The sequence below is a fragment of the Phoca vitulina genome, unplaced genomic scaffold (genome assembly GCF_004348235.1).
Source record: "Phoca vitulina isolate PV1807 unplaced genomic scaffold, GSC_HSeal_1.0 scaffold18, whole genome shotgun sequence".
Classification (NCBI taxonomy): Eukaryota; Metazoa; Chordata; class Mammalia; order Carnivora; family Phocidae; genus Phoca; species Phoca vitulina.
The window spans coordinates 5,191,350-5,216,011 of record NW_022589721.1 but is presented as its reverse complement, the minus strand read 5'-3'; the positions used below and the strand labels follow the sequence as shown (position 1 = coordinate 5,216,011).

At 36.7% G+C, this 24,662-nt stretch overlaps 1 protein-coding gene across 2 annotated transcripts in view; it reads left to right on the top strand.

Moving 5' to 3' along the window:
• ANGPT1 (angiopoietin 1) overlaps window positions 1-24,662 on the top strand; it is a 241,095-nt gene that overhangs the window by 129,380 nt on the left and 87,053 nt on the right. For both annotated transcript variants that reach the window (XM_032415566.1, XM_032415565.1), the window contains exon 2: window positions 17,582-17,737. In XM_032415566.1, coding sequence (XP_032271457.1) covers window positions 17,582-17,737 — 156 coding nt within the window. The remainder of the gene's footprint in view (window positions 1-17,581; window positions 17,738-24,662) is intronic.

Genomic DNA, 24,662 nt, shown 5'->3' with positions numbered 1-24,662 from the left:
ATTAAAACTATTCCTCTTACTAGGGGTTACAGTAAAAAAAAAAAAAAAGAGAGAGAGAGAGAGAATGGCATTATTCTAACCTGACTTTGTGTTTTCACCTAAGGAGAACCAATCTTACTCTGTTCTTGTGATTGTGTCTCTCCAAATGTCTTGGAAATCGGAGTATTTTAATGCCTCTTTGTTGGAGAGTCTCTTGCTGTCTAGAATCCCATTTAAAGATGAAATCCCAAAGTGTACAGTGCCATGACCTTCCCCTGTTATATCATTAGACACACCCCAGGCAAGGACAAGGCTCAGTGCTTCATACCTAGTAGCACAGTGGTTTTCAGATGTATTAATGGTAAGTGACACAGGAAGCTCAGAAATCCCAGTGGAGTGACTTGCCTGGAATCTTTTATATAGCAAGCATCCATAAGGACTTTTTTAGTTGTGTGATTAAATGAATAAGTGCTAAACCCCTGAGGTTTTTTAAATTCTAAACATTAATCTATCTTAATGAGGTACTGCTTCTCATGGAGGAAAGAACCATTTTGGCCTTTTGCTGTCAAATTTGCCAAATGTCCAGTAATGAACCATACAAGTAAAATTTCTTTTTGTTGTTTTAATGGCATATTTTCTTTGCCTTAAATTTTTATTGATAGTTATCATTAGTGACTTGAAATTCTTCATCTTCAGTTTATCAGTCAATTTATCAGAAAACAAGACAGTATTTTTACTTTCCAGGTTCCCGTTATCCTAAGTAGAGTGATGAATACTTTTATAATGTGAATAATTTCATATTTTATCTGGTTTTAAGTCAGATGTTCAGCAAGTTACAGTAACTATAATGTTTAAAATGTTTAAAAAAAATTGTCCCATTTTTCTCCCCTTCTACAGTCTTCCCCAATCCTGTCCCCCCTCCTCCCACCACACACAGATTTTTATGAAGGACCTCTGGGAACTTTATTCATTGTAGTCTCTCACTTTATTCATTGCTGGCCTAACAATTCAGAGTCTAATCATCATCAAAATCACAATTATAGATATTTCTGGGTTAAAATTGCTCAAGGAGAAAGTTCCCTCTGAAGATTTGAAACAACTAGCACATGTTGTATACAAGGTTTTTCTATACCCTATGGCTATAAAGTCTGGAAGAATTAGTGAATATATATAATAAATGGCTTTCTGACATTACATTAAAATACAATAAAATACTGTTATTTGTTCCCAGACATTTTGGCCACTGTATAGTACATAGATTCCTGAGAGTATAAACAGAAAAGATACTTTACAGTTCTTTAAGAATGAAGGTTGGTGAAACTCTAACGTTAGGCAAGCACTAGTATCAGGAATCAACAACATGCTGTAGTAAATCCTTTATCTTTATATGGCTATGGTTTACAAAACATTTTCATTTTAACTTTACAAAATTGCTTTGACATAAATATCATTAAGTTTACTTTACAGATGGGGAAACCAAGGCTTAGAATAATTAAGTGATTTCTTCATAGTCACAAAGTGTTAGGAAGCTAGGCCTTTAAGAATGAATCCCTCATGATTTTTCTTTAGTCCTTAAACAATTCTGTGATGTCAGTATATTATTATTCCCATTTTCTCAGTGCAGAAGCTGAAGCACAGAGGAAAGCAACTTGTTCAAAATCGTACAGCTAATTATTGGTCAGCCCGAAGCTGTAAGAGTCCAACGCTTCCTTTTTTTCTCATTTCTCTGCTTCTTTTCATATGCTGCTTCTCGCATGGCTCTAAATCTGCATTTGGTAACAGAAAGAATCCTATGGCTAATTTTAACTGTTAATTTTCTTCTTCTGGAATATGTATATATAAAGTTAGAACAGAGAATTCACACTTCTTTTAATAGATTTGCAAATTGCTTCTCCCAGCCTGGCTCCAGATCAAAATATAAGTATCTGTCATCTGCATAGCATCGTAGAGATGGCCAAATGTTTTCACACACTTCATTTGATTGTTACAGCAAACCTATGAGATACTTAGGATAGGTAGAATTAGCAGGATGATTTTTACTAATCGGACAAGTAAAAGACTGTAAAGTTTAGATGGCCGATAAAGTGAAAAACAAACAAACAAACGAACAAAAAACAAATCCCTCAATCTCCTGATGACTAATTCTGGGAGCCCTCCGCAATGCTACTCTAAAGACAGCCCAGCATCCCGCAAGATTCTGCCCACCTATGGGTTCACCAAGACCTTGCTCCAACTTTGAAAGAAATCAAGTAGACCATAACAAATCTTAGCATTTGCCCTGAGAGGTTCTTACAACTGGGCTGTTGGGCATGGAATGTGGTAGCACAATCATAGACTCTAGGTTCAGGCAAGGTGGGTGAGAATTCTGGCTCTGCAGTGAGCTCTATTTAACTGTGCATTTTGAGGAAAAGTATCTGTCCTCTCTAACTCCCCATTTTTTACAAATGAAAAAGTTGTGAGAAAACAAATGTGTGATTTCCTGATATGATGGTGACTTCCCAACAAACTCACCTTACTTCTTAAATGTAACATATCTCATGCTGTGGCATGAGAATCCTTGGCTTTAAGAAGTCAAGAATGTAAAAGCCTCAGGTGAGATCCTAGGATATATAAAGTTTGGGCTTCATGGTTTCCTGAAAATAATAATGTTGATATAATTTTAACATAAAAAAGGTCATGATGAAACTGAATGCTGAGAGCAACCAGCCCTGAGTGGGAATGTATATCAGGACAGATAAGAAGCTGGTAAGTATGTGCTTTCTCCAAGTTATGTTTGTGCTCAGTCATGTTGAGTTAACTGAGAGGACATACCAAACTCTTTAGTTTTTCTCTATGAGCATATGGAATAAAATTGTCATGGATTTCATAAATTTGGGGTATTTGCTTCACAATCTTATGCAGGCTATTTCTATTCTAACAGTTACCACATTATAATGATGTTGTCTATTAATATACTTGGCTTTCTCACTAAGACAGGGACTAGGCAAGAACTGTATCTTTTGCATTTTTATATCTCCATGGCACAAGACCTGTTACTATAGAAGACATATAAATGTGTCTCAGTAGATGTTTACTAAACTGTGCTCATCCCATATAAGAAAATATATAAATGTATATATTATATAAACATACATAATTACACTCTCACATCTGTGTGTGTACCTGTATGTCTTTGTCATTATCTGATCTACTGTTCTGTAATCTTACACTGATTTGATAAAACATGGAATTTTCAAGGGGAAACAATTAGTCTACTCTTTTATCACATATATATATGTATATGTATATGTATATAGATATAGATATATGTATATATGTATTCATGCATTCCAATTCAATATTCTATATAAATATATGTATCTGCAAAATTTATGTAAGTCTATTTAGCTGTAAGTACAACTTTTGACAACCTAAAATTTTTGAGCAAAAATTATTTCAGTTTAGCAGTTTCAATTTAGATATAGTTCAGTGTGTTTTAATTTAGTAACCTAGAAAACATTTATTTCAAAAAGGAAAAAAAGGTTTGTTTGAAGATTATTGATAAAATTTTGTTGGTAAGCTTTTTTTTAAGTCATAATATTAGAGTACACTCTGAGAATAAGTTTTCAGAGTGTGTATATAAACATTAGAATAAGTATTCACTTGACATTTATGTTTGTTTTGAAAGGATAATGGTGTAATGAACTGGAGAACAAGCATGATACTAATCCATATGCCATATGAAGATGGTATCTCTGTTTGGTTAAGTAAATGAAAGTAAATACTTTTCAGCAAGGATAATTAATGAGGCCATAAATAGCATATCATCATGAGCTGAAGAAAGAATAAGTCACCTTGTCATATAAAATAATTACTTTATGCTCAGTTTAGGAAGGCCTCAAAGGGCCTACTACATATTGACCCAATCATTCTGTCAATATTCCTAAGCATGATAGTGGTGAAAGGGATTTTTCATTGTATTTAAAAAGGGAGAACAAGTGAATGAAGAGTTTTTTGTTTGGTTGTTTTTTGTTTGTTTGTTTTTAACCATTGGAAGGTGATAAGCAAATGTTAGGTGCCTTCTCCCCTCTCCCCCCCACCCCCCAAACTGGTGGCAATGCCTTTAGGATCAAGACAGCTTACATAAATAGCTAAAAGGACCAGGAGTTTCACCCATCCTGGCTGAAGACTTGAAACTGTACTTGAAATGATGGGTTAGCCAAACAAAATACTTCAGCTGGACAGATTTGGGCAGGAAATGGCCCTTTGGGATCCTTGCACTAACCAAGATGCTGAGGCAGAATTTAGTGGAAAGAGAATGGACCTGTGCATCAGACAGACTGAAGTTTTAATACCAGCTGCAGCACTTGGGCTCTGTGACCCTGATCACGTTATTTAATTTCTCAGCACTTCTACCATTTTATCCGTATGAGATGGTAACAATATCTATGTCAAAGGACTGCTGTGAGGAATTTAAGGAAAGTATATAAAGGCCTTGGTTCATTAGCTGACTGACACATAGGAAGTGCTCAGTAGATAATGGCTAGTGTTATAGGCTTTCCACAAAACCTTTCCTTTCAGAAGAGACTACCTGAGGCTATTTCTGCTCTTTTGTTTTCTCTTGTTTATTAGCTTTCTTTAGTTCTCATAAAGGTCTCATAAGGGACAAGGCTAGAGGAGATAAACCAGTGGAACCAATGGAGCATGTCTATGGATCACAGTCTATGTTTTCCAGGTTTGCTCTGACCACACCACTACTAAATTGCCAGGTGTTTAGAAGTTTCCCACAGAGTGAATGCATTCTAAGCATATTTTTGTCTTTCTTTCCTTATTTTTTTTTCAGAATATAAAATTAAATTCTCATTGTTTTTAAAGAAAGTGGAAAATATCAGCCATTTCAAGAAGAAAATAAAATTCACCTGTATTCCCATCAGCCAGAGATAGGCACTGTTCAGTGTTTCTCTTTCCAATGCATACAAATGTGTCTGAATACATTTATCATAATTGAGAACATATCAAATAAATATATCATTTTGTATACTGCTTACTATGTTGAGCAGAAAGGTTTTTGGATTTTTGTTTTGTTTTGTTGATTTTGTTTTTGTTTTTGTTTTTTTAAGCCATGGAAAACTGGTACTTTTTAGTCACTTTGTGCCTTAAAATCTAGACTATACAGTCTATTCAATGGAAGCCTACCTAGGAAGTTGTGAGGACTGCCTTGATAATTGTGGTCATGGTTATTTTAAAATTTTAAAGTAGTAATTTACGTTTGAAAAGGACTATAGAATTAATTTTTAGTTCTGGTAACTTGTTGTCTTGTTTCTCTTTCTTTCTCAACCCCCGAATTTCTCTCTCTGGGAAATAACTATTTGCTAAAGATAAAAATTATTTGTACAGATTCTTGAGATATATTCTATAAACGGGACAAGATTCATCACACAGCTTTCCTTCCGCCCCTTAGAGAAGAAATCCTAGGGGTTTTGTGAGATGCTGAGAAACAATTTGCTCCTTCTTAGAACTCAGGGTAATGGGTCTAAATAGTTTGTACTCCTCTCTTCAGAGTAAGTCAGGCCTTGGGGTACAAGACTATTATATTAGCGTTAAAATGAAATCTGACTCAGTCCCATAGTTCATAATAAAACTGTACTGCTAATACACATCTTAGTCTCAAAAACATAATGTTGATTAAAAAATGAAAGAGTTGAAGGAGCCATACAATAAGGTAACATTATTGTAAATCTTGAAAATATACTAGATGGTATGGTTTATTATTTTGTGTGTATACCTATGTAGTATAAGTCCATATCAATTTCAGGATAATGGTTAATTTTGGTGTGTATGTAGAGGGGGTGCTTAGGTCATCTATGCAACATTTTATTTCATAATAAAAAAGGAATTCAAAGTAAAGGTCAACATGTGACAGCTGCTAAATCTTAATGGGAGCTTCATGATGTCTAATATTTCTAAGATTCCAAGATTTTAGACTTTATCATAAATCAGACCAGCCTTTTTTCAGTTAGTGGAAAATAGAAAGTTTTGAGTAGTCATTGCTTGTGGGGGATGGGGATGAAATCAGGAAGAAAACAGTGAGGTGATCTACAGCTCCCAAAACTAGATTAGTGAATCTTTAAAAGGGCTTTTTACAAAATTCCTCTGGCAATACATGTGGTAATGAGAGCAGGCATTTTACCAGTTACTACACTTAGTTTCATTCTCTCTCATGGTGTGTGGTTAATTCTAAGAGGGACTAATTCACTGTAATGGTAATTTGGGCTCCCTTCCAATAGCACTTGAGACATAACAAGTAAAGTGGTCTTTGTGAAAGAAGAAACAATGCCCAGTGTCTGTAGTCCTTTGATGAAAATGAGGAAAAATAGGGATTTCATATCACTTATAAAATGTTAGCAATCACTGTCCCTTTCTTAGGCTTTGAATAACTGTTTCCATCCTAATAATCTTACTAGTTCTTAAACCAAGGGTAATTTAAATAAGAACTACTCAACAAATATTATTCAGGAAAAGTTAGACCTCACACATAATACTTTGGAATGTTTATTATACAATGACATTGACAGTTTTATGCTTGTACAAACTTATTGTATGTTCCATTGAGTAATCCCACATTGTAGGAGAAAACACACATGCACACCCACCCACACACACACACACACATGCACATACATACATATATAATTTTGCCATTAGTTTTGCTATGTTTTAGCAGATGAAAGACAGATAATTCTTTTTTTTTTTTTTAAAGATTTTATTTATTTATTTGAGAGAGAGAGAGAATGAGAGAGAGCACATGAGAGTGGGGAGGGTCAGAGGGAGAAGCAGACTCCCTGCCGAGCAGGGAGCCTGATGCGGGACTCGATCCAGGGACTCCAGGATCATGACCTGAGCCGAAGGCAGTCGCCCAACCAACTGAGCCACCCAGGCGCCCCAAAAGACAGATAATTCTTAAAAAGCAAACCTAAACTTAAGAGATATGATGGAAGAGAAGATGAATAGATCAAACTTATTTCAAGGAAAGAAGCAGTATATATGGAAAGATAATAGCCTAAAAAGTCACAATGTTGAACAGGTTAGATTTTAAGTGCTAATACCTTGCAATTTCATATGAAATACCGTAGTAAAATGACAGCAGTTTTCTACCTACTGGTGGTATTCCTGAAAAATCTATAAATCTCTTAATTATTAAGGTTTTTAAACTTCTGTTACTGTGTTTATTATATCATCTGCTAAGTATTTAAATTACATGAGCTGGCCTACAGTGTTTAATGCAGGAGTTTTTCCTTAAAGATGAATATCATAAGCTACTTGTTTGCATCATTGTCATTTGTCATAGGAGAAAAAGAATAGAGTGTGCAGAAGATGTGTCTTAGAATTATCCTGTAGAGTCTCTTCTACCCCATCAATCCCCCACAGCTTACTGTCTGCTGGGTGCTCACTAGTTCAAATGTCAAAGCTTTCTTTTTTAATTGAATCAGAATGTATTTTATGTAGCATGCCAGGGGAAAACAACAACAAAAATCCCATTCAATTAAAGGGAGATATGTTTGCAGTTTTCTGTTTCAAACAGTATCTTCTTTACTTTTAATTGATATAAAAACAATGTGTACAAAGTTGCTTTGTGGTTCATCCATTTTCTCTATCACCTAAGTGTAAATTCAGAATTTGGGAAAAGAGTTTCCCGGTTGTTAGGCAGTACACTGGAGCTGTCCATGACTGTTAAACAGGTATTAACTATAGTGATTAAATTTGACATAAAATATAACTCATCCAAAGTAAAGTAACGCATTGGTGATTTTAAATGGATCTTTAATGAAATGAACTACAGTGAAAGGAGCAGAACCTCAAGATATGAATGGAGAATCTGACACACATAGGTTGGGAGTAGGGGAATGTATGTGTGTGAAAGCATATGTGGACAAGTAAAATATACACACATACACATACATATACACTTATATGTGTTACTAAAGGGGTGAACTTTATGCTTAGTGTATTTGAAAATATGGTAAAGTACAAAGAAATTATCTGCCTGAGCCTACTAAATGAATCTCATATTAAAATGTGATGGCCTCAAAGGCATGCATTTGCTTCTGACCGATTTATCTCTTGATTTCCTGAGCAGCACATTCCAGGAGGTGGTCAGGAATGTCCTCATGCCTAACCAAGCAAAGCTCCTTGTATGCTGTTGTAGTCCTTCTGGCTCCCTCTTTATCCTCCATCCTCCAGGTTTTTCAGGCCACATTTTTGTGTGTTAAGGCAGACATAAGAAATGTATGCCCTCTCTGCCATATTCATTTAGGATTGACTCTGGGAAGACTTCCTTGATTCCCTCATTTAGAGGATTCATTTATTCCTTCATTCTACCCCATCAGACAGGCAGGTGGGCAGACATTTGTACCTTCATTCTAGCACTTGTAACATACTTGTATTATAGATAGTCTTAATCATCAGAATCAAGTTTTATTTATTCTTTTGCTTTCATTGTATAGCTCAGTGATTAAAACATGGTTAGTTTTCATTGTGTTTTTGCTGGATTTTATTTAATTTAAATTATTACCTATAACAAGATGATTGAAAAAAGTAGAAAGGTACAGTTAAGACAAGATGGGGTTATGTGGTCCAATAAGTGAGGATATATGTCTACAGACCTATCTACTTTTGCATCTTTGCATTGATCCCGTTAACATTCAGAAAGGCATCATCAATAATTGGTTATGTGATATTTTGTACTTTCAGAAACAAATGTAACTAGGCTAAGCTCACAGTTGGAGACTGTTAGTATTTTCATATACCAGTTCATTGATTCATGCATTATTTGTATTTATTTAAATTTATGAAGAGCGGGGTACCTGGGTGGCTCAGTCTGTTAATAACGCATCTGCCTTCGGCTTAGGTCATGATCTCAGGGTCCTGAGATCCAGCCCACATCAGGTTCTCTGCTCAGCAGGGAGTCTGCTTCTCTCTCTCCCTCTGTGAACTCTCACTCTCTCACTCTATCTCAAACAAAATCTTTAAAAAATAAAATATATTTACGAGGGGCACCTAGCTGGCTCAGTCAGTAGAGTATGTGACTCTTGATCTCAGGGCGGTGAGTTCAAGCCCCATGTTGGATATAGAACTTACCTAAAAAAATTTTTTTTTAAATTTTACTCTAACTTATTTACTTAGTGCCAGGCATTAAGTGATACCAAGATGAACAGTTGTTTGCCCTCAAGGAGCTTGTGGTGTACTGAAGACAATGCTGTTATGAAAAAAAAGAGGCACAGGATGCTCTAGAAGTACAAAGGAAGGGGGCATCTGGATTGCTCAGTTGGCTAAGCATCTGACTCTTGATTTCGGCTCAGGTCGTGATCTTGGGGTTGTGAGATTGAGCCCCACAATGGGCTACATGCTCAGTGGGGAGTCTGCTTGGGATTCTCTTCCTCCCTCTCCTTCTGTTCCTCTGCACTGTGCACTCTCTCTCTTTCTCTCTCTAAAATAAATAAATGAATATTTTTAAAGAAAGAAGTAGAAAGGAAGGATATTACAAAGAGGAGAGTCATGAAAAGTTTCCTTGAGGAGGAAAAACTTGAACTTAGTTTTGAAAAACAAGACCTAGCCCATGAAAAAGGAAGATGAGGCAGAAAAGGAACATTCCAATCAGAGCAAAGCCTTGTGCAAAGGCATGGAAGCAAAAGAAAATAAGGTGTGTTTGGAAAAATAATTTGGTGTGACTGGAGCATAGAGTACAAGTAGGGAGAGGGAGGCCAAATCCAGATCATAAAGATTCTTCTATGCTGATTAAGGAGTTGTGACTTTATCTGCAGGTAGTGGAAGACACTGAAAGTCAAGTTTAAGGCAGTGGCGTGATGAGGACAAATTTATGTTTTAGATAGATCCCTCTGGTTATGCCATGGATGATGGACTGGAGGATGTCTGGAGTCAGGAGAGCAGTTATAGGACCAAAACAAATCCAGAAGAAAAATGACAAGAATCTGAGCTAAGTCAGTGCCCCTGAGAATAAAGAGATGTGGGGAAAGGGAAGCGGGGAGAGGGATGGACCTACGTACTCTTCAGGAGACAGATGCAACACAGTCTGGTGCGGATTGAATGTTGAAAATGAAGGCAAGGAATAGAAAAGATGACTCCCTGTGGCTTGGATGAATGGGTAGGTGATAGTGGTGCCATTCATTAATATAAGAAACATAGGAAGAAAGCCAGGATGTGTTGGTGAAAAACAAAGAATATATTTTGGACAGAATGGTGCCTAGGAATTAAAGACACCAGAAATTCTAGCCTTTTATCTTAAAACAGATGTGCTTGCTATGGAAACTTGATCCAAGGCTTTTATGTAGTGTTCCTGTACCATTTTTTCCTAATTGCCATTAAAGATTATGTATTATATATGTTATAGACATAGATATTTACATCCATATTTCAATTTTCTATAATAAATTAAAATCTTTCATACCATAATACTTTAAAAGGGAAATTTTAAATCAAGTAATTTGAGAGCTTCAAGCATTAGAAATAATCTAATCCAGATCTTCATTTCATAGATGAAGATCTGAAACCCAAATTGTTTAAGTAACTTGCCCAAGTTCATGGAGTAAATCAACAATAGTACCTGGATTAAAATCCAGATAACCTGACTCCTGCCTGAGTGTGCTTTTTATATACCATCTGCCTTTAAAAACATGTAAAGGAGGGAAAAACATGTAAAAGGAAAAATTAAGCAGACACTTATGTTTTAAAATTTCATGACTCTGAATTTTTTTGGGTGTCAGGTGAGTATAAGTGAAGGTGAGTATAAAAAAGAGGTGCCAGGCTAGTAAAGTATATTTTGGCATAGGAAACATCTCATTCATTTATGTGAGGAGAGAATGATTTTCTTGGGTCTTTACCCAACTCTGGGTTGTACATTGACTGACCACTTTCAGTAGCCACAAAAATGTGGTCTTAAAAGAATCGTAACCAAGAAAAATTATTGCAGAATTTGTTCATATGGGATATTCTGTCATGCCATTGATAGCTTAGCTTCTCTCTGTGCCTCAGGGGGGGTATTGCTATAATTCTGTTGGAGGAGATTTAACAAACATCCCCTCACATTATTGTCAATAGCTAAGAGCTTCTCCCTATCAAACAGAAATAATATTTACAGGAAGAAATGTAGTCAGAGGTAAATGCCATCAGAGTATTTACCAACTCTATTGAAATGATTCACCTATACATATCTATTTCCTGCAGTACTCAACTCTTTGTACACATAATAGCTGGTACAAGGCTTAGTACACAGGATGCATTTACCATATATTTGCCAGTACTAAATTGATATGATGCAGGGTTAATAAGCCTGAACTAATTTTAGAGTCTGGCTCTGGTTTTTGCCACTTGTGAGGCGATGCATAGAAAGAATAAAATCAGGGGGATGCTGAGGCTCAGTGACTGAGGAGCTGCTAGCTGGTGGACATCAATGCTGGGACGTAAGTAGAGTCCAGAAAGCAAAGTCAACACCCCAAAAACTGATGGAGCATGAATTGGTATTATAAAAGGGGGGCCTCAAACCAGGAGCCTGTAGAAGTGAAGCAAGTAGCAGGAAGCAAGGAATAGGGAAATGCAGGGTGGGCCACCAATACTGGCAACCATTGTTGTTGGCTCAGCTTGATGATATAAGTCTGAGTTTCCCACACACTGAGTGAACACAGCCTGACGTCTGACATTAATTAGTTGTTTCACCTTGCTTTCTATAACCTCCCTGAACCTCAGTCACCACATCTATAAAATGAGATTTTGGGAGCTCATAATATTTAATGTCTCTTCCAGCTTGCTTATTCTAATGGTTTTATTTCTTCCATAAATAGTAAGTACTCCTTCAGATACCAAAATGAGAAATGGGATTTATGTCATGCATATCAGTACAGAAACTATTTCAAATGTCAGCTAAATAGGTCTGTTGTCTAAAAAGACAACTTTACTTTGCTATTTGGTAAAAAAAGCAGTATATTGGGAGATCTAATAATAGAAATTCTTGCAAATAATGTATTTGCCCTAAGCCATCTTTTTTTATAAAACCATAAACCTAAATGTAGTTGCATTTTAAGTATTGCCACTGATTTATGGAACAATGATATTAGATAAAACTATCAACATTTAAGGCATTTTTTGCATTATTTTACCTTTTTATTGCTTTTCCATATTTACCCTTTTACTTTATTTCACGGTTGTTTTGCCATAACTGAGTAATACCATATGCACCAACATTCAATGAGAGTCCACTTAATCTACAACATATTTTAAGTAAACAATGCCTTTGTCAATTTTTATAGGGCTTAAAATGTTTTTTTTCTTAAGAATTACATGGAGAAATTCTATTTTTTGTGCTTTAAGATATGCTATTGTTTAAGAGAGCCCTTGAAGTGAAATGATAGAGAATGCATTTCATATGCAAGACGTGTCATAATATCACACAGATTTTGGTTCTCATGAACACGAAGCAGCAAGAATTTTGAAGGCCCAGTAAGAAAACTCTCTCAAAACTCTGTCTCATCATGGAAAAGGATACTAGTCATTGGGCAAAAGACATGGGCAAGTGATTTATGAGTGAACTGCAAAATGACTGATAATCTTGACTTCTTAAAAATATTTTTTCTCTACTTAATAATGAAACTTGTCACCTAGTTGACTGTATATTTGCTTTCTTACCACCTATAACATTTCCCAGGATGTTATAGCCATCAATCTGTATGAAAATGATTAAAATAAAAAATGAAAAATTATCTATCTTTAAACAAGCTTCTCCTCATCTGTTCTGTAGCCTTCATTTTATGTATTTCCTGCATGAATATTATGTGTTACCAGAATTTGTCTATGACATTAGTGGTAGTGTGCTTGTGCTTGATGAGTGACTATCCTTTAGAATGGAGCATAACCTGCAGGGCCATCTAGCCTCTTTCAAAGCAACATACCAGCTCTTTCACCCACTCATTGTGTGATCATAGACAGTTTACATTAACTTCCCTGAGCCTGTTTCCTTATCAGTGAAATGAGGAAACAATGCAGTGCCTAGACTGTTACAAGGAAATCAGTCAGGTACTTACCTATGCCTAGACTGTTACAAGGAAATCAGTCAGGTACTTACCTAACCTTAGTAGAGGCTTAGCGTGCTGTTGTTGTTATTCTCTTTGTTATATTTTAGAATAGCTTGCAAGAAATAGAATGGGTAGAAGAAAACAAATATGTTATAAATTGCATACTAAGCAAAAAAGGTAGGAATTGATGAAAGGATTTTTAATGATCCATTGCATTAAAAGTGCTAGCAAAGTGAACTTTCCATATAACTGGCTCTAGAGCCTCTCACCTCCCTTCAAATTAACTTGGCCTCCAATATGGTGAAGCAGAATAAAGTAATCACCCTCTAATGATGTATGTTTTTCTCAAAGGAATGCATAAATTAATTCTCAGTGAACTAGCCAAAAAGGAAACCAATCATTCATTAATCAATCAATCAACCAGCCAACCAGTCCAATAATAGAGCAGTTCCCCCAAATCAGAAGCTGGTGGAACATCAGAAGGTAGAGTTGAGTCCTTTCTTTCATCTCTATCATCACCTAAGGCTCCGCTCCATCTCTTAAACCATAAAATAGAGTGAATACTCCCCATGTAGGGTTAAGGTGTAATAATCCAGTCAATGTGTATGAAAGCTTTTTGTAAACACTATATCACTTTACAAATTTAAAATTATTTCTTTGCTTTAAGCATCATTCATTGTTCATTATCTCATTTCAAATGCCATCCTACCTTCTCTTGCTGGTCTTTTGGACAGCACTTTATCTGGAGTCAGACACTGAGAGTGGCAGCACAGTCAAATTTGGTACTTCCAGTTGGGAGTCTCCTGCTTTATAATTTCTCAGATCTGTGATCAGCAACTTCTAAGCTTAAAATTGACATCTTAGATGTTTCTAAAATATTAAAACTTGAAGTAGCCATCATATTCTGCAAACATATTTTTAAAAAGGGTAGGGAATATATGAGGACAATTGAATTTGTTACAAATTTTTCCTGAACCTGGCTGATATGACACATCAAGATGTATTTCACAGTTCTACATCTACATAGGAATGTTTAGAGATAAAATGAAAGTAGCCCTCCTTATTAATCTCACATTGTATATTGACTTCTGCCTCCCTCCTCAGCCTTTAAATCAACTACATCTGGTTTTTGCTTCTTAAATGTGCCATTATCTTTTGCATTAAAAGGCAGTTACTCCTAGAGAGAGCAGCCCCACTTGATTAAAAAATAATTAACTTGAGTTATATATATGTTACTAATCATGGCAGCCCAAATAAGAATTTTAGTATAGGTTGGAGACCTACTATACCGCTGCAACAGGGTCAGCAGAATTGGGAGGCTCTTAGTGATGAATGCCTACATAAAGCAGTTACTTTGCTTTGCTGGTGTTAACTTTTACAGGTAAGAAAAAACCATAATAATACAGAATACATAGGAGCTAACAAAGATAGAATCACAAAGCAGCTGAACCTTGATGTAGTAACTCTATGCCAGAGGGTGTCCTCCTTTATGGAGACTGAAACATATGATTGTATTACACCCAGAGCCAATTAAGCTCTGGGAAATAACTCCCAGTAACCAACTGCAGAAGAAGTTGATGTATAGGGGTGCCTAGCTGGCTCATTTGGTAGAGCATGCATCTCTTGAATTTTGGGTTGTAAGTTCAAGCCCCACATTGGGCATAGAACCTACTTTAAAAAAGTGATGTATAATTATCAAGCAGCTCTGTATTGGAGTTCACTGATTAGTGAATTCTCTCTCACTAGACAAATCTACATGGGAAACCAAGGTGTTACTTGAACTTTCTTGGTAAGCAGGGAATATGACATTGAATAAATTTGGTGGTCTAAATCACTGCTACTCAAGGAAATTGTTGTCATTTTGCAAACAAGGTAAGAAGCTTGCTCCAGAACATAAATTAAAGCATTAGAGCATCACTTTCTTCATTGAGAGAGTCTTGCTCCTACACACACACTATATTTGTAGTAACAGTGCGCTTAGTGACGTAGATAATTTGCATTCTGGCACAGTTTCTTCATTTCATGACAGACTGTTCACAAACAGTACTCATATAGACAGTTATTCTGTGGACCACACTTTGAGAAGCACTGGTCTTTGCCTAAATCAGAATTACATTGGGAAGCTTTTAAAATATATTGTTGTCTAGTATATAACCTTGAAAATTCTGATTCAGAGTTCTGGTGTGCCGTACCTTTTTAAAATGCTTCTCGTATAGTTTTGATAGATACACAAGGTTGAGGAGCTACACAATAAAATGCACAGAGTAATTAAATAGTGCTAAGTTGAATAGATTAGAGATTGAGAATGTGGAGTTTGGCATTGGGGTTCTTATTGTTTCTCTTGGGCAAATTGCTGTGGATTTTCTAGGCCTCAATAGTCTTACTTGTAAAGCAGCTCTAACAATACCTACCACATAAACTTATTGCAAGGTTTAAGTACTGTTATAAAAAGAAAGCACTTTTAGTTCAATGCCTACCACATAGACAATTGAGAAATGTCCGTTATCTGTGGTGAGTATGAGCTCCATGATGGAGATTCACCTGCCATTTTTTAAAATACACCCATTCATAACTTCCCAAAAGAAAGTTAAAAGATGTTACGAGGAAAGGGAAAACATGATGCAGAATCCAAAACAAAGCTGTCTGCTGCTCTGACCTACCCTCCTTTCCATTACCTTTCTATCATTGTTTAAATATGTTCGTGCAGTTGGAATAAAGCCAAGTTAGAGACCTTGTGTTTTGTCAAGATAATTTCTAGATATTTATTCTAACCTATGTTGTATTTGTTTTATAACAAATGTTTGTAGGTTGATCTTTTCCCCCTCTACTTCTAATTTCGGAATAAAGAATGAAGGGGAGTTACTTTATATTGACCAAGGACATAGTCAAAATCTATTAATAACAATATGAGTTTGAGGGGCGCCTGGGTGGCTCAGTCATTAAGCGTCTGCCTTCGGCTCAGGTCATGATCCCAGGGTCCTGGGATCGAGCCCCGCATCCAGCTCCTTGTTCTGCGGGAAGCCTGCTTCTCCCTCTCCCACTCCCCCTGCTTGTATTCCCTCTCTCGCTGTGTCTCTCTCTCTGTTAAATAAATAAATCAATTCTTAAAAAAAAAAAATAAAATAACAATATGAGTTTGATTCTAACCTTTCATTTTCTTTCACTTGGGGCAGATTTATGATAAATAGAAATAAGCAAGAGATGGTGTTAGGAAGTGAGCTGCCAAAGTTTCACAAAGGGGAATTTAGCTTTAGACTATATTTATTACATGACAATAATGTTACTATGGATTATAAAATAGTGGATGTATTATGGTCCACTGCATCAGGAAAAATCACGTAGCTGTTAATGATTTGGAACCTGGTTTGTGAAGCACAACTTGGCAGAGTTATCAAGTGGTTAAGAGTGTTGGTATGAAAGTTAAGGACTTTAGTACTCAAATCCAAGTCTGGCTGTTTTTGTGGTGTGTGGCCTTGGACCTGACTTCTCTGGGATGCAATTTCCCCATATGTGTAATTGGGTAATAAAATGTAGTCACCACATGGTGGTGGGGGAGAATTAAGTGCACCGACGGGGAGGTGTAGGCTTCTTCTGTATTTTTCAAGCAGTGCTTATGCTTGGCTTTATTCTCTCCAGTGCCTAGCAGCCTCCCTCCTAGTGAGTCACTTAATAATTCTTCCTGGCCCCCATGGTACAATTTATTTTACAACCATAGTATTCTCTAAGATGGCACCGTAGAGGACTAAATGTTACCCAGGCGAGGAGGGCAAATGCTGCTTTATGGGTTATACTTTCAGTGCCTTTTTATTATTTATTTATTTATTTATTTATTTATTTTTGAGCTTTCAAAGGAGCACTGAGAGTGGTTTTAGCTGGCTCTGTGGCTCTGCAGCTTGTTTCGTATACTGTTGCCTGTACTTTACTATTCCCTTAAAAGCTTGTGTTTTGGGCATCTGCCCCCCTCCCACTCCTTGTGTAATTCCCCTAACCCAGCGTGGTCTTTTACTTTTCATTACAGCAATGAAAGCGGGAGGCTGAATTTTTCTCAGAGATTAGTGGGCAATATGCTATAATGAAAAGACCAGAGAACCAAAATTTAGATTTAACTTATCGTGTGAACACTGCTGCATTCTTGCTGGGTGACCGTGGGCTCATCATTGACCTTTGATTCTGTTTCCTCAGCTACAAATAAAAACAAACAAACAAACAAAAAACCCCACCAAAAACAATGAGGCTATCTGTGCCTAGCTCACATCTTTGCTGTGAGGGTTGAAGGAGTTGTAGAAAGTAAGAAAGCACTATCCAAGTACAAATTTTCGTTATGGTTGTGATGATTATATATTATGTATCAGTCTGTTAGGAGTTTGTTAGCAACTGGGTTCCTGTGTGCTCGGCTCCCATTTCCCCAGCTCCCAGAAATGCAGAGGATCCCTGCCAGATGGCTGATTGGCCAGCTGTGTCTTGTTTTGTCATTGTAAATATCACATGCTCCGAGAGACTTTGCTTATAATGTAGTATGTTTTGTCCTTTATCTCCTCCAGATTGAGAACTACATTGTGGAAAATATGAAGTCGGAGATGGCCCAGATACAGCAGAATGCAGTTCAGAACCACACGGCCACCATGCTCGAGATAGGAACCAGCCTGCTCTCTCAGACCGCAGAGCAGACCAGAAAGCTGACAGATGTTGAGACCCAGGTACAGCCCTGAGCCAGAGTCGACAAACTCTTAATGGAGATTTTTTTCCCCCTTTAGTTTACTCCGTAAACACAGAGCACATTTCACCACTGAGATTGGGGAAACATACACATTTTTTGTTTATTGGTAATAACAACAATGACTGCCTGACGCTCTCACGTTTCTTTTGATTTAACGAGGGTTGGTATATTTAGCTTTGCGTGTGTTTGCAAAAACAAGACTGGCAAAGGGCTTAATCAGCATTGAAATTCAAATAAACACTGCAGCTACCAACTGTGATATGATATGTGTCAAACAAAATAGCCATTTGGGTCAAATTGGTGCCTTTGATGTGCATTTTTGACCTGTCCTGCTTCGTGTCTGGTAGTACACTGGCCACAGGGGCACCTGCGGAGGTTTGGTACAGTCAGTAGACAGGCAGGAAAACCCAGATGAACTGATCAGCAATGTGTAGATTCTTTTATTCAGCGTGATTTTATAACGAGAAGTCCATTGAAACTCTTTCTCCACATAATATCTGTGTCATCCCACCCTGGACAATGACATACTTCTTTATGTACAGTCATACTTATTTCAGTACAAATCAGTGAAATGCCTGTTAGTCACAAACCTACCATTACAGTTTAATGCCAATATTTTTGGTGATTTGAAGATGATCTCTTGGTTACTCCATTTGCCATTCTGAAGCCCAGAGGATGAGTCTTATCTCATTGTAATTGATTTCTGGAAGCAAAGCTGAAATATATTTTAAAAGATACACTGAGGCTCATCAAAATTTTCAAGAATTTATTTGGGCATACATCAACTCAAGTTGAGCAGTGCTTAGCTGAAAGTGGTTAGGAACAGTCTACTGTAGGAGCTAAGGGGAAGGTTTGAATAGAGAAGATGCAGAAGCAAAGCAAGGAAATTATTTGATTGACTATAGCCTAAGCAGTTGCCTTATTTGAGGGGGCCTCCTTGGCTGTAATTGATTGTTCCTAACTTTCATTTTCTTGGATTTAAATGTACTGACTCTGGCTCAGGCTTTGATTTACTTACATAGGTTCCCAAGGCATCAGAGCCACCTCAGTCTAATGGCCTACTTGTTTAAATATTTTAGCAATATAAATTCAGAAATAAGATGCAACCTTATTTCTATTTTATTTCATTTCTGTTAATGGCATCATTGATCATATAATGATATTTAAAGATAAAGAAAAATGACGATTTATATGGGTAGAGAATCATATATTACACAGACAACTTTCCCAGGTACAAATGATTTTTATGAAAGCCATTTAAAGCAGACAGGTCAGAAAAGTTTGAGCAGTTTTCCCATATTGATACAGCTAGTGAATTGAATCTGGCACTCCGACGGAAGCATTCTCATTTCTTTCCTTTTCTATCCCTCTTGATTAGTAATGCTAATAATTAAACTAAATAAGAACTTAAATGTGGATTACATTGGAGCAGTAAATCACATGGGCTTTGGAAGATATTTTTTGCTGCACACTATCATTGATAACCACAGGTGATGGGGAAGGGAAGACTATGTAATATAACTAAAAAGTATGAGACTTCATTTAAATCATTTATCATCATACCAAGCAAGCTTGGTGATCTGCAAACATTGACTTCTGGTGGTATAAATGATATGAGTGTATTTTCTCTTGTTTTTATAAGAACAGAATACCCACCATCTCCTACATAGCATTCTATATATTCAAAAACTGGAACAACACAATTAATACTACCACACCTGAGTGAACATTTGAAATTTTTATGCATTTATGTTATAAGTTTTAATGATCTACACGGCAGGGTTTTATTTTTTCTATCCCCCAAATCCTTTTGAGTTGTTTTTGTTCTCTTTTCACCTAGGAATTGGAGTTGGGGAGGGGCGGCAGGGGGAACCCCACTGTTAGCATACTATTCTCCACAAACCATTAAGATGCATGCTATATAAGATTTTAAGAGGTAACAACTTGTTCTGGATCCTTAAGGCTAAGAGATATGTACTTTATGGAAAAGAGTAGAGAAAATTCATAGAAAAAAAACCTTCTCTCTATGGGAACAGCTAAAACTAAATAGCCCTTAAAGGCCAATGAAAGTTTATTGGGTGCACCAAGAAGAATTTTAAGATAACTAAAACATAGAACATATCTAAAAAATCACGAATCTATCAGAACTTGCAATGAGAGGGAGGTAGAGAAGGAAGACAATGGCTCAGACCAGCTATGTGCTACCTTAAGTAAATCCTGGGTATTCTTTTCATCTTCATTTTAATGTCTTCCAACTGTCTATGCTGTCTGTTAAGCTGTGATGCTCCAAAAAATTTTCATGCAACTGTATATACATTTGTGTATATGGGATGTTTAGTTGAACCTTTGCGACAGAACATGTTCTACTTAGACATAACCACTCAAGTGCACTCAAGTACAGATGCAGGAACAAGTTACAAAATGAATCCTAAATTATTCCTTAACCTAAATGCACTCTATTCTTATATATTAAGTATTTTTATAAAAAAGGACCAGTAGATCCTTTTGTGCTATGCAAGCCTGCTCCTCCTAGGTTTTTGCTCCCATATTAATCTTACTTTGTTTCACATAGGTATGTGTTACTTTTCCTAAACTGACTTCAGGTTCTTGGTTATTTTAGGAACTTACAACAGTGGTTTTGCAATATATTTTCATGTTCTAACTTTTACATGATGATGTTATAAAGATAAGTAATTTATTGCTTTTTGGTCCTCTCTCTAGACCTTCTAGACTTGAACTTAACAAAAGGTGGCAGAAACATTTTTACAGCAATGCCATTTAAAAATACTTGTGTGTTCAATAAGCATCATAATCAGAAAAGAAACAGATAATGAGCACATCTAAATAACGCTGCTGGCCAAGGCGGTGAGAATGGCGCCCCATGCCCATGCCTTCCTCCTTAGTCTCACTTGCAGTGTTTTTCTCACTCTGTTATCAGTTTGTGCCAACATCTCCTTTACTTCCAGTTCCTCTTTCTGAGTGTGCACTATGAAAGGGTTAGTTTCAGACATTATTCATGTCCCTTCCTGTCATGTAAGTCCGTTTCTGGCTTCTACCACAGGCCAGTTTTGATTAGAGGCGCACTAATAGACAAACTACATTAAAATTCACCTCTAGTAATTGGTGTGCAGCTCTGTTCTAAGCAATTTTACAAATATTAGCTATTTAATAAGTTAATAAAAATCTTAGGGGGTAGGTACTGTCACCATCCCTCATTTAAAGATGTGAAAACTGAAATCTAGAGAGGAGAAGCAACTTGCCCTGAGTGAAACAGCTAATAGTAAATGTTAGAGCAAAGATTTGACCCCAGGATGTCTGGCATCAGAGTCTACATGCTTTCTGTACTGGCTCTCTCTGTATTCTGCCTTTCTCAGGATTCCTTTCTCTCTTTAAGGTTCTAGACACTAAATGGGTCCAAGCAGAGGGTAAGATGGAAATCAGATAAAACAAAAGTAATGTGAACCTAATAGTAACAACTGAATGTTTTCTATAGATGATAAACACACTGCTGCTGTTGCTGTTACCACGTACCTACACATCGTCTCACGCGATCCCGGAATCCGGTGTTGTCCTTGCCACTTGCTGGCTGTGTAGCTATGGGGCAGTTCCTTAGACACTTAGGCTGAGTTTCCTCTAATTTCCAATTATATAGGAACCATTGTGTAAGGAATGGGATTTAACTAAATTTTAAAAGGTATATTTTGGGTATCTCCTTGATGTAAGAGATTTTAAAAGGTACGGTATAGAATACAACCATAAGTAAAGCAATCCTTATGCTCAGTGAGCTTAATTGAATTAATAAGGTAAAACTTGCCTAAACCATTTCTTTGCTAACTTTCTATCAAATTAATTAGCTGTGGAGTCTTTTCGTATAGCCATAAAAATGCATCTTTCCAGTCTTCTACCATGGGGGTTTTATTGAGCAACGGCCCCAGCTGCTGTGCTCTGAAATCCATCACTGTGTTGGTGCAGAGGGCACAATTCCCAGTGGCCACTTCAAGCCAGTGACACATTGTGGTAGCGATACTTAGTCAGATCTGCTCCTGGGAACTGTTGGACTCCACGGACACATGACTTTGGCTAAGGGCTCTCCTTTAGCCTTACTGAACTTTCTCACAATTGCCGTGGAGGCTAAGACTTTCACTCAATCTCCTTTCCTTCCCTGTGATTAAACCTGCATCCTAGTCAAAAGGTACTCCTAGACAACTCTGTCTTCTTCCCAATTTTCCCTTACAGGCATTCCCCCTAATAAATGTCTTGCATATCTAATCTCATTTTATCATCTGCCTCTCAGAGGTCACGAACTATCACACCTGTTGTTTGGACTTCAATCGTACAATTGCAAATTTAAGCCAGTTCAGGAATAGTTTAATCAATGAGCATCAATCTCTAGACAGAAATAGATTTGAAAGGGCAGCCCTCAAAGTTGAGCCATTGGATCTCTTTAACTTGAAGAGAGAAGAGCTGAATAAATATTTAACCTTGGCCTGGTTAAAATGGCAGTAAAATAAATTTGCTAATGGGTCATCCAAAGAAAATACCATGGTAATTAACTTTCTCACAAGGTCTGGAAAAAGTGTTTGATGACCCATTCGGAGAGGTCTCAGTGAACTATGACCCACAGGTCAAATTTGAATGGCAATCTCTTTTTGTAAATAAAGTTTTTATTGAACTCATTCATTTATATGTTGTGTATGGCTGCTTTCCCAATAAAAAGGCAGAGTTGAGTAGTTGTACCAGAAACCATATGGCCCACCAATCTATTTACTATCTGGCCCTTTATAGAAAAAGCTGGCCAACCTTTGTACTAGGATACAAACTTCAAGAGAGCAAGGATTTTGTCTGTCTTGTTCACTGCTCTATCCTTAGGATTTAAAACAGCACTTGGTACACAGTAGGCTCTTAATAAATCTTTGTCAAATGATTACATGAACTAATATTAGTCCCTTAATTTCTGTAGATTTCAGCCCAATGCTCCCAAGACCAAAGGTAATGTCCTAAAGGTTGTATATTGATTGTTATATATACCAATAAATAGCTGATGGATCAGAATAGGACTTTGAACAGAAACATTCTACTGCAAAATTGTTCTGACCGACTAAGAACATCGGATGACAGCATATGCTCTGTACTTTAAGGAACAAGAGAAATTTGGCCACTTTCTTGCTTCATAGTGCTAGTTTAGCATTGGAGTGGAGTGAGAATTTGGATGTCATTAGCTACAACAAGCAGATGTAATAGTGATATGAAAGAAACCATTTTGATAGCAGTTGGGGGTGGGAGTTGCTTTCTTAGCCAGAGAGAAGCTTCTTGTGTATAGCTACATGAGCCTATAGGAAAGAAGTCAGACTCCAGAGACAGGCTACCTGGGTTCTGATCTGACTCCTCTGTGGATTAGCTCTGTAATGTAAGTACTGTCTCTACTAAACTCCATAACCCAATGAGATTTTCCTTATGTTATAAATATAATATATATTTGTATATAATATAAATAAAATATAAATATTACATACAATAATTATGTAGTATTAATTCTATAACATTATCATGACTAAGATTAACAGTAATTCTCTCAGATTACCTTTTACATTCAAATTTCCTCAATTGTTCTATCCAAAATTTTATAGGCATTTTAGTTTTTAAGATGTAATAGTCCCTTTTAATTTAGATCAATCTTCCAATTTTTTTTCTTGAGGTTTTTAAGAAACCAGACCAATTATTTTTGTATACTATCCCAGATTCCTGAATTTTTCTGAGTATTTCTTTATGATACATTTTAATTTACTCATTCATTCCCCGTGGTTTTTCTTTAAACCAGAAGTTAAGTCTAAAGGCTCAGTTAGATTGACTTGAACATGGTGGTGGGAGTACTTTATAGAATTACTCGTTACTTCCTATTACAGCTCATCAGGAAGCACAAATGCCAGCTTGCCACACTCTCAGTGATGCTATTTTTTTAAAAGATTTTATTTATTTATTTATTTATTTATTTATTTATTTATTTATTTATTTAAGAGAGAGAGAGAGAGAGTGCCTGCAAGCCAGGGGAGGAGCAGAGGGAGAGGGACAAACAGACTTGGAACTGAGCGTGGATACAACTTGGTATCCATGAGGGGGTTGTGGGGCTGATCCCATGACCCTGAGATCATGACCTGAGCCAAAAATCAAGAGTCGGACGCTTAACCGACTGAGCCACCCAGCTGCCCCTCTCAGTGATGCTGTTTTAACTCGGTTAGGATAGAAGCCTCAGCATCTCTCCATCTTAGTTGTCCACTTTTCTCTTGGAAATTAACAGATAACCTGGAGAGTGGTACTTTGTCACACTGCCCATCACCGACCAAATAAATTATTTCATCAATTTTGTAAAATGGTGATCTTCTGATTCTTTGAACACATAGCCGCCTTTATTTTTCTGTAAAAATCTAATTGCCACGACATCATACTTTGTGTTATATTTTTCATTTGAAAAATATAAAGTAAAAGGAAGTACAAACAACAAACAAGGCTGATTTCAAAGTTAGTATGCTGGTGAAAGAAAATTTCTTTCAAGGGAGATTTTCCTTTTAAGGAAGATCAGAGGCACTCTTTAAAGTATTAAAGGGAAGCTGGCTGAAATTCTCTAACTCACTTGGTTTGAGAAACTGGTCATTTTTATTTTTAAATTTTAGTGTATTTTTTTTAAGATTTATTTATTTATTTGAGAGAGAGAGCAGGGGGAGGGGCAGAGGGAGAGGGAGAGAAAGTCTTAAGCAGACTCCACACTGAGTGTGGAGCCCCATGTGGGGCTCAGTCTCACCCAAGAGATCATGACCTAAGTCGAAACCAAAAGTTAGAGGCTTAACCAACTGCACCACCCAGGTACCCCAATTTTAGTTTATTTTTTAATGAAGAACTAACATTTTAGA